Source organism: Pyrus communis, chromosome 10, assembly GCF_041283825.1.
Source record: "Pyrus communis isolate YQ-2024b chromosome 10, ASM4128382v1, whole genome shotgun sequence".
Classification (NCBI taxonomy): domain Eukaryota; kingdom Viridiplantae; phylum Streptophyta; class Magnoliopsida; order Rosales; family Rosaceae; genus Pyrus; species Pyrus communis.
This window is the reverse complement of record NC_142574.1, coordinates 3,662,663-3,676,924: the sequence shown is the minus strand read 5'-3', so window position 1 is coordinate 3,676,924 and position 14,262 is coordinate 3,662,663. Positions and strand designations below refer to the sequence as shown.

At 35.2% G+C, this 14,262-nt stretch overlaps 1 protein-coding gene across 1 annotated transcript; it reads right to left on the bottom strand.

The window, feature by feature from the left end:
* Positions 1–1,145: 1,145 nt before the first annotated feature.
* Positions 1,146–5,631, bottom strand: LOC137730119 (GDSL esterase/lipase At1g29670). The gene is made up of 4 exons (XM_068469184.2): positions 4,914–5,631; positions 3,900–4,136; positions 1,935–2,187; positions 1,146–1,567 (listed from the first exon to the last, which is right to left on the bottom strand). Exons 1-4 carry the CDS (start codon positions 5,367–5,369, stop codon positions 1,329–1,331), a joined length of 1,185 nt encoding a protein of 394 aa, XP_068325285.2. The 5' UTR covers positions 5,370–5,631; the 3' UTR covers positions 1,146–1,328.
* Between the last annotated feature and the right edge of the window lie 8,631 nt (positions 5,632–14,262).

Here is a 14,262-nt window from a genome sequence, read left to right as displayed (position 1 = left end):
AGAGTCATGTCCCGTTCCGCCCATAAAATTGTACCAAACAACACCGGAACATGGGTATTTTAGTCATTTTAATCTTTTGGTTCCGTTCCGTCCATGTGCTACCAAACGCAGGACGGAACAACCGTCTTGTTCCGTCCTGCGCATACCAAACATAACACAGAACATATGTTCCGTCCCGTCCTGTCCCGTCCCGTCCCGTCCCGTCTGCGTACCAAACGCTACCTCAGTGAACACATATGGCACCGAACCAGATTTTCAAAGTAGTTCTGGTTGAAACATTTGAAATCATCTTCCAACCAGGATTTTTCTTCTTTTATTGGAATATGATGAAAAACTATAGTCCTGAGATTTCCTCTTGGCTCAAGACTTAGTGGTGGATGGTGTAACTTCCTGAGCAAATTTTTTTGGAGTTACCTCTTTGGTAGGAATCATCAAGTATCCATCATCTGAACACTCATCATATATTGGAGGCAAATTCCAATCAACAACTCTTTGAGAAGAACACAAATTCTTTTTCAATAATATTTGACTCAGGTTAATTACTGATACCTGATTGTCATCCATGGGAGCAAGATGCTGGTATATCCTCTCTATTTGGAAGAAATGGCGTTTGCAGATTTTCTCGCACAACCGCACATCCTTCGGTATTTTCTAATAATTTTCTATAGAAAACTCTGATTGACGCACTGTTGGTTGCATTGGTAATAGACTTCCAGAGCTTTCCGGAGATATATAACTCTCCAAATGATAGTCATGGAAACTGGGTCAAATTTGATGAACAGCAGATATTATTCCCACAGCATAGCAGTGGTCTTCAAATTGTTTTCTTTCGAGGCTTGCCTCCCGCATCAATGAAGGTACATAGAGGAGAATGATTTGTCATTTTATGGGATTTAGAAGAGGATTAGACATGAAGAAAACTTCTCCCTTCTAATCCTCCGATTTTGGGGAGGATTGAAATACTTTTCTTTAGAAGTAATTGATCTCCTACCTCCAAGTTGGACGTAAAATTTTCTTTTCTATTTTGGAAAACAGTTAATTATCCATTCAAATCCAATTCTTCATACCAAACGAGACCTTAGGGCCAATTTAGCAATTAACTACGAGTTTCTAATTCATCAAGAAGAAGTTTAAACTAGCTAAAATAGCCAAAGTCGATAATATTATCGACACATTTATTGGAAACGTAATAGAAAACAACCTAGCTAGCTGCATATTACAGAGCTATTCGATTCATATGTATTTAAGTTCCTACTAGATTCGTAACCAACTTCACACGCAGTAGATCATACAAATTCTGGAGAGTCTGGTCTGATCTGATGATAACCCTACATATTGCGTGTGGTCATTCGCTTAATATTGGTGGGATATACTTCAGTTTTAAGGGAAGAGGCGAAGGCCTTGGTTGCTATTTGAACGTTCACAGCTTCCGTTGGATGCAAGCCATCAAAGAACACAAGACTGCTTCTGTTTCCGCACACTTGCCCTCCCTTTTTGCACAAAATTCCATTCCCTCCTTCATTTATTGATGCCACTTCACAACAAGTAGTGCTAGCATCCTTGAATCCTGCAAAATTCCATTATTTTGTTGTTATAACTAATTTACATGTTTTTGATTTACAAACGTACTAATTGTACTAATTGTTTATGAGCAACTTTCAATCAAAATCTTGTTTTACCGTAGCTAAAACGGAATATATGTATAGGACCATCATATAGATTCCCTACAGGATCCTTATCCTCTCGTTTTTGCTACAATAAATGGGATGCATGCTAAGAGCGTCATCATATATGCTAATTTATTAAGATTGGCCATAAGGTGGGCCAAAAGAGTGTTTATGTATCTAACATATGTTGATCACGTTATTTTACTTCGAAGACAAGACTTCAGATGGATAGGTGAATGAATGTTAAGAAGAGAGATCTCTACGCACCTTTGGAGATGGGATTTTTTATAATATCTCTAATGATCTTGTAGGAGTTAACAAATACAAGAGATGAGCCCGGCATCTGTACCCTCATACCATCAGCCAACGACTTCAAGTGAGTATTGAAGAGATGAGCTGCCCGGTTCATTTTCTGCATGCAACCATTATGTGTTGGTCGGCTCATCCTCACCACAGGACTACACCCTAATGGATTTATTGACATCAACACAAACTTTCGAGCTCCTAAACTGTGCAACTTCTGCAATCATCACCAAATATTTCAAGCTATATATTAATTGTTGACATATTTATATGCATATAATTGTTGCCTAGCTTGTGAATATAGAAATTTTTTTTTTTCCTGAAACAGAAAAGAAAAATTTTGCATTTTGTGATGAAATTAATACTGTTACAAGCCAATTTGTTTTTTCAAATACATACAATCATTCACAATTCACGAATAATACCTAATGAATCACTCAGAAACCATACCCAATGAATAAAAAATTTGGTAATGAGAGTTCCTTTTATATAAGCAAATATTAGATAAGGAAGACTCGACATAGAAACTAATACTACGTAAAAGCTAAACGCTATTAATCACTTAAACTATAAGTCTTCTACAAGTAATGAAATCCTCCACAGCGTACGGAATTCAACGTGTCTACTTTATATCATCCTTTACTTGTATGTGTAGGGTCAGGGTGTGGCGGTAGAGAAAATTTGAATGGGTTGGGTTTGAGTAATGAATTTTGCGCTTGTCTATATATCTTCCGACATTTATCAATTACTGGTCTATCTGATTGCACCCCACCCCACATCATATTCATATATAAATGTTATATATATATATGTGTGTGTGTGTGTGAAAATGGTCCTACACATATAGAGATCGTAATACTAATCATTCAAGAGCCTTGCAAACAAGAAGATTTTGTAGATTTTCTTTGCAACCGATGACATCACGTGACAATTATTTAATAGACTAATGTTGTACACTAATTAAATACATGACAAATTTTTCAACGCACTCGTAATAAAACGAGATGAAAGAAATTTGAAATTCTACTATACAATAAATTGACAATACGAAAATTAATCTACTACTTATAAGCTCGTATAATGTCTTCTTTTTTTTTCTTCCAAATTTCGGGTACATGAAAAAAATATCTGCTTGTCGTGGTTGAAACATTAAATATGGGAGGTGTGGTTGTTGAATGCTGATATGGTTCTCTTGACTCAGTCGCTGTTTCCCGACAATAATGAAAACAGACATCATATACAATAAATACTCTACCATCTACTAGTCAGATTATTTACTACGTACACCTGACCCGTTTTATTTGGAGCTTGGACCAACTGCATAAATTGGAACTGAATGCATTAAACAAATGCTAGCTTGTCAGCATGAACATAAATACTGTGCACGAATATGATGCTTGTTTTATAAATGTGTATTCAGAATATTAAAAAGGGGCCTAAGTCCCTTGATCAACTACTTTAAGGGACTACCTTCAGAGTACAATACAATCAAAATTATCGTTTGTTCATGTACCGAATTGTATTTCGAATACATGAAAAAATCTCTCTTACATGCACATACATTTATGTTTTTGTACACTAACATGCATAATTAAAATTTTCTGTAAAATATAATAAGTTAAAGGTAGATATATACAAGTTGGCAACAATTAAACGGTGAAATGTTTTGAGAAATTGGCTAATAAATATGATTATTTTTCAAATTCTGTGTTGAAATAAACAATTTTTTGTTGTAGTTATCTGATATATATTATTAATTTTTTTGTTGTTATATCATCGATCTAATAATTTTAATTAGTTCAATAATTAAAATTTGATTTTCATATTTTAGTCAATTTCCCAAACATTTTTTTTATGTCTGATTTGATTGCATATCTATAAAATAATATGAGAATAACATGGATATATATAGTAGTTAAATGCATGCACCTTTAGTTGTGTGGACAAAGAGGCAGTGAGATTGGCAGTGAAGGTTTCAAGGGTGACGTTGCGGGAGGAGGTGGTCAGGAAGTAGTTGAATGAGTAATCGTTTCCGCCGGTTCCCACCACAAACAAGTAGTCCTCGAGTGACTGAGAGGTTGTGCACCGGCCTAGCTCCGCTTCCAACTCTGGCAACGTTACCTCCTCAAAGTTTCTGATTTGCTGATTCAGATTTATCACATGCCCCTGCAAATATATGATGAATGTTTATATGCCATCTAAGCCCATCATATATATCATCATTTTCCCATAAATTCAGTATTCAATAATTCAGGCCATCCAAACCCATCATATATACATCATTTTCCCAGAAATTCAGTATTCAATAATTGAGGTTAGCCGTAAGCTTCTGCTTTTGGTCCAATTAATAAATTAACATAGGTATATGATCAAATAGAACTAGAAATAGCACATGCATGAGAGGTCATGGGTACCCTCTTACATACATGCATTTACTAACACATTCATCATCTAACGGTCAAATATACAAGAGAATACCGTAGCTTACTAATAAATGGTGAATGTACATGCATATATCATAGCCAAGTCAATATTTCTACTGGATATAGTTGCAGAAATTAATGGCTAAACCCTAATTCCTGCTCTATATTTGGATGGATAGAGATTATTTTAGCCCGACTTGTTAAAAAGAAACATCACAACTAGAGCGCGAGAAATGCACTACCAAACATCAAACAAAGGACTTTTAAAATGCCACATGAAATGCACAGGATCTGGTTATTTCCGAATTTCCATCATCTACTTTTTATAGTGTTATTATTACAAACTAATTCAGGCTTTAAAACTTCAAAATCCATGGTGCAAACACAGTGTCACGGATTCACGGTGATATAACTAAGGCAAGAAAGAAAGAATTTGATGATCGCTATATATTGGAAATAGATATGACGGTAAGCATGAAACAAATTAAAAATTACGGTTATGTTTGTCATGCATACGCACCGCTAAAGAACCAGTATCATCAAGAATACCAGAAGCACCAGAAGCAAAGTTGACGCCATGAAGGATTTTGGTTCCCTTAGTTTTGGGGTCAGCAAATGCTGGAACGAAGGAAGGAAGCTTGAGATGGTCGCCGAAAAGGTCGATAACATTCTTCCCGTTCGTAAATCTGCCAGAAGGCCCGATAGGAAAATCGATTCCGTACGGCAAGTAATCAGCTTTGGCCAGTGAGTCCGGGAGGAAGTTGTTGTTGCCATTGTCGACCAAAGAGCTTCCAAACACAAACATGCCCTTGATCCCTTCACTAGCTGCCCCCGCCTCACCGTCGTGTTCGTCAGTGTTTTTGCTTACGCTGACGTCACAGTGGCAGCTACTGCAGGGAAAGAAGCAAGCAAGGACTAGGAGGGGGAGGCCTACAGGGAAAACTACTCCCAAACGTGAAGACTTATTTGCAGCCATATTTTAGTTTAAGGTGGTGGTGTTGTCTAGATATTTGCCTTGTTGGTTGAAGCATGATATATAAGAAATTTTTTTTAACAAAACATTCCCGAGATCACTTTTAATGAAAAATCACATTTATATCTTTCTCTACTACTTTTTACTATGCTTTTAAAAAGGATTTTTCATTAAAAATGAAATTTTTTAGACTTTTTGTTAATTTTCTTATATAAGAATAGGCATCAGTAACGATGACATCCATATTCAACAACTTTCAATTAGTGGATTCAATGTGTGCTCCTTCTGGTGAAAAATATGGGCCCAAGACCGAAATTATAAACCCAAGACTGAAATTATAAAGCAGACTATGTAAGACGATATCGTTATTAACAATACACATTTCTAGTCTTTATGGGTTAATCCGTCGTTATCGTATCTCGTGCTTGATATTATTACACGTATATGAAGAACAATCACTTCGGGCTTTTGTTACAGAAAAATACTAAGGAAATCGTTTTTTGTTAAATATATGATATGACAGTTGATAATTTCTTTAAATTATTAAAAAAAAATTCAACCATCAATCTTCACATTATGTGGTTTACACTTTATAAAAAATGGTTTAAATAGATAACATCTCTAGCATCACCTTTTGTTGAAAAAATAAGAGTAGAGATTATGGGAATATGATTTTGTTGCACTCTTCTTGTTGTGGTGGCACATATTTATAGAGATATGCCCTTTTGTAGATAAAGATAACAATAACTCATTATCCAATTACACTATGAAATAAAAACCTACAAGTAAATAAAATAAAATATGATTATATTCCTATTTTAAGTTGGACTTACAATGCTCCTTCTCAAGTTGGTGCATAGATATTACTAATGTCTAACTTGGCAAGTGAATCAAAGAATGTCTCTACCTTAATCAATATGGGACTATAGGTTTTTGGACAGTAACATATTGCACTCGGCGTGGCTGGAATTCCTTGAATGTGTAGGCAAAGTCGGACTAGGCTCACCGGATCAGGCAGTTGGGCCCGGTCCGACGTACTCCAAAGTGGTAGGCGGGACTAATCTTGTCGAGGATTTCTTGTCCCATAAAGATGGAAACCCAGTTAAACTGTAATTAGGAATTAATCCCGAATAACTTGAGAGTTTAAGGTTTAATGGGATTAGTATGCACCACAAGCAGAGAAAATAAAATCTCTCCCTATATTTTCTCTAGGATTTTCCCAGTTTTTCGAGGATTACTATCCTCCCAAAGACTTTCCATGAATTAGTATATAGAAATATCCCTTTTAGTGATCATTTAATATTACGGTCTAGTAGTATTCATTTTCACCGGTAAGTGAGAGCTTTTAGGTTTGATTCTTGGTAAATGCGAATTTGAACTACATTATTACTAGTTCATTGTGAGACTTAACCCACTCCCCCGTCCCTTTAGTATAAATAATATTGTATGTTAAAAAAACAATAAAAATATCCCTCTCAGTCTTCATATCAAAGATAATAAATACTTATGCTTTCAAGCCCACTGCTGAATTATAATACTTGTTTATTTACTTCATCGTTAGAGGGTCCTCAATTAGCCGATACTGGAAGATGGTGACTAAAAACAAAAGGGAATAGTATGAGCACCTTTCAAAATACTAGGGTCTGTTTGATAGCTGGGATGAGATTGAGTGTTACGAATAAGATTAGATTGACACAGACTTAAGGATAGGTTAAATAACTCATTATATTATAGATTCATAACTTATTATATCTAGTCATGTCCATCTCATATTTTGACACAATAAACAACGAAATAAACTCAAGTCTATTTTAATTGATCACAACCTATTCCATCTAGTCCACCAAACCAAACGGGGCCATATGCTTACAGGACAATTGTTCGCACGTCCACTGGATGCATTCAATATAATTTGGTGCATGGATCCAAAAGTCATGCTATGCTTGGACTTTCAGTGGCATTCTTTAAGTACTACAGCCACGCGGTTAGCAAATCCATATGACAATGAAGTCAGGCAAACTTGAGGCAGGTGATGAAAGACGACTTGTCGTGCAACAAAAGCTCAAAAAATATCAAGCTCAAGTAGCAGTTGCTTTAACCAAGATGGTGATGTCTCAGCTAATTAAATTGGAGGGCCACATAAGTTGTCGCAAATGTCTCTGTCAAAGGCGCCCAAGAGTTGTCGGACTGTGATGGACAATGCATATACCGATGTGTAAATTACGTATGGCTTGATATCTCTCTCTTTATAGTTGGATATAACTGTAAAATTTCGTAATTATTTTTCTCTTGAATCAAGAGATGAACTACATTTGACTTGATTTGTTCACAAGATAAGTAGGTAGTGTGGTTTTAGAGATTGGATGCAGTCATACAACACCAAAGTTATACTGTTCTAGAAATGGCATATGTATTTGGTTAAACTGCCAAGAACTCAAATCATCTTGACCTAAATAGTAAAAACTGCAGACAACAAATATAAGTTTAGCACCCTGAACGGGAATGAAATTTAGTGTTGGGAAAATTACAAGGTGTGATATTCATATAAGAAGTATGTAGACAATTAGACTGAGGTGCATATATCTTGCTTTTAAGGAGATTCAGCCTACTACAGTTTGACAAAAGTTAAAAGATGATACATGCATTACTTGTTGTGTTATTTTACGTGATCAATTATTCTATATAGTATTTTTTTTTTCAAATAACCAATAATCAAACATATTTAATGAAAACATAATGAAGCGATAAAACCAAGGTAGGTAGTTGTGGGTTACTTAATGCCTAATTTGGCAGGTCGGACTATACCGATTATTTTAGTTGAATAGAATAAATAGTCGTCAGGATAGTACTAACTGAATTAATCAAACATTTGGTGCAACATCGGATTAATGACTATATTATTTATTATATGTTTGGTACTATACTGCAGCCAAATCACCGTTTTATTTATGCACCGCACCCAACATATTATTGAATTCATGATGCCAAGATTCTATAAAATAAATCAAATGCACTTTCAATTTCCCCATTTTGGATATAACCTGCAATCGTGGATGCCTAGGAGTAGTTAAATTAAAGCATCTCAAGGCATAATCAGATAAACCCAAAGAAGAGTAGAAATCAATAAGTCCACTTCAAATCAATTCATCCCCCTGCAAGTCGTACTCATACTCAAGAGTTTCAATCGAGATAATAACCAAATTCACCAAAAAGCTCAAGAAGAAAAGAAAAAAAAAAAAAAAGAAAAAAAAGAGAGAAATTCAGAAGGTAATAACCCACATGAACCAAAACTAAATCCATTTAGAAGATTAACACAGAGATAATAAATAACCCAATTCACCAAAAAGCTCAAGAAGTTGGGAAAAATCGCCCAATCCATTTCTTCAACTGGGTACGAATTTTCAACATATCTAACTCAGAATCTTTGCAATTCTTGCCAAAACCCCAACCAAATTGATTTGTATTTTTTCAATGATTCGACCCATACCAGGAAATCAAACCAAGTGGGTAGTGTTCTTCTGGCAGGGGAGATGGGCGCACAATGAATAAAAAATATATACAGGTCAATTTTTTTTAGATCTCAAAATTGACAAACCCTAAAATTTTAATTAATAGAAAATTATAATCAATTGCAAAATTAGAGAAAACAATAACCAAATTCAATTAATTGAAAGGAAATTGCAAGAAAAGTAGATGGAGGAGGGCAGAAACCGAAAGAGAAGAAGAAAAATTGCAAGAAAAAGAGGAAGAGGACGGCAGAACAAAGAGAAGAAGAAGAAGAAAAGTAGGAGGAAAGGAGAGAGCGAGAGAATCGTGTTTTCTACCTACCCGACTAAATAATACCGTGTTCTGGGGGAGTATAATTAAGCAGGCATGAACCAGATAGAATGGATGCGCTGGATTATTAATTCGGTGACTCTTTAATACATACGGACATCAAATTTCAGATTTCGTATTATTAGTACTATCTGGTGTTTTAAACAACGTGCCAAGAGAGGCCTAAAAATACTGAAGAGAAATGCGGGGACTCTTTTAAAGTGAGAATATTCATGAACTCTCCGACATCTCATGGTTTTTTGCAAATTCCCATGCCAACATTATTCTTCTTCATTTGTCTGTGAGAAGTCTTAGATTTAATTCTTACCAAAGGCGAATTTGAACCACATTATTGCTAGCCCATTGTGAGGCTAACCCCGACCGAGTCCCCCTTAGTATAGATAATATCGTTTGTTCAAAAAAAGAAAAAAAATATTATGCCAAAAACGTGAGGTGGCAGAGAGTCCTTCTTTTAATAGAGTCATTTTCTGTCAATTTGGCTGTTAAATGATGACATGGCAAAAGAGGGCCCACTTTTTTGCCAACTGGAATAAAAAAAATTAATTAAGAATATTTTATTTAAAAATCAAAATTAATTTGCTATTTTGAAAAACATATTTTATTAATTAAAAAGGATTGGTTAAAAGTAATTTTACTTTAAAACTTAAAAATAAAAACAAAAACAAAAAAAAATTGAAGGCAGCCTTCTCGTCACCCTCTTCGCAGGTCAGCTTCTTTACCATCGCTATTGCTTCGGCAAGAACCTAGATCCACCCCGCCGTGTAAGTTCCTAATCCTTCTTCTTCCTGATAAGCACGATCCTTGGGCCCTTCACTAAAGACCTGCAAGTAGCCAAGTAATGGAGCAGTGTATGGAAGATGAAGATAGTGAGAGAGCTGCAACTATTTTTTATATTTATTGTTTTTAATAAAATGACTGTTCTCTTACTAATGCTACAATTGGCCCTTATATTATTTCCTCCCATGTTAGCAGCCAGCTAGCTTTTACACATAAAGCTAGTAACTAGTTAAAAGCAACTCATACATATTAGAATTACTTAATACCCCTTAATTGTGATCAAGCTAATCACGATCCTATCATTACCTTCTCATTCCAAAACAACCTTGTCCTCAAGGTTACTGATGCGAGATTTATACGCGCACAAATTAAACCCTCTTTTTGTCGATTTGTAGTATAAGTATAAGTAGGGATCGTTCTGGACCGGGGATTAGGAGGGATTGCAAATCTCTTGGAAACTGACTCAAAAACGTAAAATAAAGTTTAAAACACTAAACTAGACTCAAAGAATGCAAAATTAAAGTTTAAAACACTAAGACAAACCAAAAAACAAAAAAATACTTTAAAACATAAACTAAACAGATTCTAAGCACTAAAGAACAGGAAAGTAAAGGGGGGGTTTGATTTGACGAAATTAGCTAAATTGCACAAATTGTAATTAAAGGCAAAACGTAAATATAAATGTGATGAAAATATGGATGATGGAATAGCCAAGGGGTTCTTCTCCACACATGTTACACTTGCATACAAGATTGATTCTCAGTTGGTCTTTCGATAAATTATGAAACTCAACACTCCGGGTTAATTAGGTCCGCTTAAATTAACCGTCAAGTTTTCCTTAAGTTAATGAATTGGATGGGTTAGCGCAACGCAATTCACAACATTCTCCAAAAGTCCTTTACGTGAACAGCACAATAAAGATACAATCAAAGATCATTAAGCAACATGAAAACTATAAGTGTTGACGAGGCATTCGTTACTATGGAATACGCATGAAACTTATGCCAAGAATTCGTTTAACGCGATTGTTTATAAGCAACCTCCACTACTTGTGAATATAAGTTCATAACGATTAGGTGAAATTCACTTATATTCTAGCGTCATATTCATGCATGAAAATTAAGCGCGCATTCTTAATAAACATACATAAATAAGTTATCAATCAAACGGTTAAACAAATTGAATCAACAACTTATGAAATTCCAACGAAAGTTAATCAATTCATATTGCAAATATAAACATAGTTTCGAATCACCCCCTAGCTAAAGGGGGTTTTATTTCCTCATATCTTTGAAATCAAAGAAACGCCTAAACATTCCAACAACTCAAACTTGAATTGTATGAACGTTTAGGCACTCTTCTCTTCCTTTCCTCATACGCACAAAACAAAGAGAATTAAAATGAAACATTGAAATCAAAGAATCACCTAAACATTCCAACAACTCAAACTTGAATTGTATGAACGTTTAGGCCCTCTTCTCTTCCTCTTCGTTGTAGCACAAGGTCTAAGATGAGGTTTGGGGGATTATGGAAATGGATGAGGAGTGGTGTAGAAGTGGAAGGGGAATGGAAAAATGGTGTTTGGATTATAAGGGGAGAGATGGGAAGCTCACGGCTAGGGAAGGGAGAATGTGTTTGTAATGTGTTGTGTATGAAAATGAGATGTCCATGAATGAATGAATGCAAGGGTATTTATAGGAGTAGTGGAGGGAACATATGGCTATGTCATTTGTAGGTGAAGTAGGTGGATGTTGTAGGTGAAGTAGGTGGATGTTGTAGGTGAAGTGGATGTTGTAGGTGAAGTAGGTGGATGTTGTAGGTGAAGTAGGTGGATGATATGTTAAGTGATAAGTGATAAGTGATATGATATGTGGTTATGATATGATAAGTGGTTAAGTGGTGATGATAAGTGATAAGTGATTAAGTGATATGATATGTGGTGATGATAAGTGATAAGTGCATGTGGGTTAACTAATGAAGGAAATGCATGTGCAATGACAATGTGTTAGAATGAATGTGTGTTATGCATGGCATGATTGGGATTAGGAAAGGTTTAAATGTCCTAAAACTAAAGAGAACAAGGTTCCAACACTTTGGCTCCAATTAGGTCTTCAATTTCGTCCAACACTTTGGCTTCAAGCATAAGCTATCCGTCCTTAGCCCAAAAGTGCTCCAAAAGTCTCCAAAATGCATCTTTTTGCTCCTTTAGCCCTTTGGACCTACAAACACACGAAAATAGCTTAAAGTACTAAAATAACTAAAGAAACATAACGTAAATGTACGAGAACAAGCCATTTAAGTCGCATAAATATGCTCCTATCAAATACCCCCACACTTAGCTTTTGCTAGTCCTCGAGCAAAACAGAAAAACAAAACAAAAAGAACAAAACACAACCTACACCTTCCAACAATCGTATCAGGGACTTCCAATGCACATGACAAGTTAAAAATCATTATTCTCACAGATTTGAGCCATCTTTACACTTAAGTACATTCTTAATCATAGTCACCACATACTAGTTCACAATTAAGCAATTAAAACACATTTCAGATGTAGTAACATGCCTTTAGAGAATTCCCTCAATTTCTTACTAGATGTACTCTCGTTTTTCACACAGATTTTCTGACTACACACCCTACACTAGGTATATGTGAGAAGATTGATGTAAACATGTAGACGAACACTCACATATGTTATAATAAGGAAAGCATTTTCTGGAGTTAATAAGCATGTTTAGATATGATCTCATGAATGGAATGCTACTACTTAGACGCGAGAACCAGTGACACCATAAGCTCATACCAAGTTCAAACTCCACAATTGAAATACATAACACTCAATATAGAAGTCAAAGGGTAGTAACGGGGCTAGGGTATTGGCTAACAATGAAAGGTGAAGGATAAACAAACATTCTTAAAGCAATAGTGAGCAAAGTATTGAATTAGGCACTTAGAATTCCCTTAAGAACGCAGAAGTCAACTTTGAACACCCAAGGGAAAATCACACAAAACTTAGGGCCATATTCAACTTTTTGGACCCTTTCTTCAACCATCAACTCTCGTGAGTTCATTCTTACTTATTTTCACTCCTTTTTTTTTTTTTTTTTTTTTTTTTTTTTTCTTTTCTTCTTTTTCTTTTAAATCTCAAAACATACATATAAACGTAAGAACAAACTTTTACTCCCCCACACTCATTTTCTTGCATAATGTAACTCAAAAGGAATTCATTTAAGTCATGCTCACTAAACTTTAAGAACAAGGGTGGGGATTGTCCTAAACTAGGCTAGGTGAGGAAAATGTGGGTAAACAAAGAATAAAGGCTAAACAAGGCTCAACGGGGTTAAAACTTACAACATATACGAAGTATGGGAAGTAAGGCTATTTGGCTATGGTGGTGGTCATTACACAACTTCTTCTTGAATATGTGTTATGCAAATCAATAACATGCTTTGAATGAAATGGGCATGAGTTCTAGCATTTAGTTCTATCATGATACAATTGCATTCTAAGTAGCAACCAAGCAAGGAATAATGAGATCATGCAACAACTTTAGAAAATAAAGAATCACAGAAAATAACTCTCCAAAGAAAGTAATGGCTCGAGTCTCACAGGGATGTAGCGTTTGTTTGAGTTTCTTCCTTCAAGCATGTTACAAAAACGAATTTTTCTTTTATGATTGCATGTGAAGTCATACATTATAACCATAACCAAGCATATACCAAGAGTAAATCAAACTTTTCTCTATGTTTATAACTCTTTCTAACCGTCATGCAATTATAAACCAAATCCTTATCATTGTGTTGGAAGGTACCCTAAGACACAAACACACAAAAACGACTTTTAAAACAACTCTTTTTGGGTTTTTCAAAACAATTTTTCAAATTTTTATGGGATTTTCGAATTATAAAACAAAACACACTAAAACACTCTAAAACAACTTAAAAACACCTTAAAACAGCAAGGAACAACATTAGAAGTTATGGTGGATAAAACCCTACGAATTTGCATCAAAACACTTTAGTTACCCCCCCCCCCCCACACTTAAATCAAACATTGTCCTCAATGTTTTAAGCATAGATTCACACAAAACATAAGTAAACACATAAAAAGCAACTAAAACATATTAAACATGGCATAATGTAATTAACAAAGAGAAGAGTTTAGGGACGCAAATCTGGTTATGGAGTGTAAATTCCCTCTTCTCCTTGGTGATTGCATTGAGGCTTTGATCTTTGTGATTCCACAGGCTTACTCTTGAATTGGTTTCTGCCCATCGTTGATT

Coding starts and splice junctions, on each gene's coding strand:
- LOC137730119 (XM_068469184.2), bottom strand. CDS start 5,369: ATGGCTGCAAATAAGTCTTCACGTTTGGGAGTAGTTTTCCCTGTAGGC. Junction 2,188..3,899: donor CTTTGTCCACACAACTAAAG/GTGCATGCATTT, acceptor TGATGATTGCAG/AAGTTGCACAGTTTAGGAGC. Junction 1,568..1,934: donor AAAAAATCCCATCTCCAAAG/GTGCGTAGAGAT, acceptor GGAATTTTGCAG/GATTCAAGGATGCTAGCACT.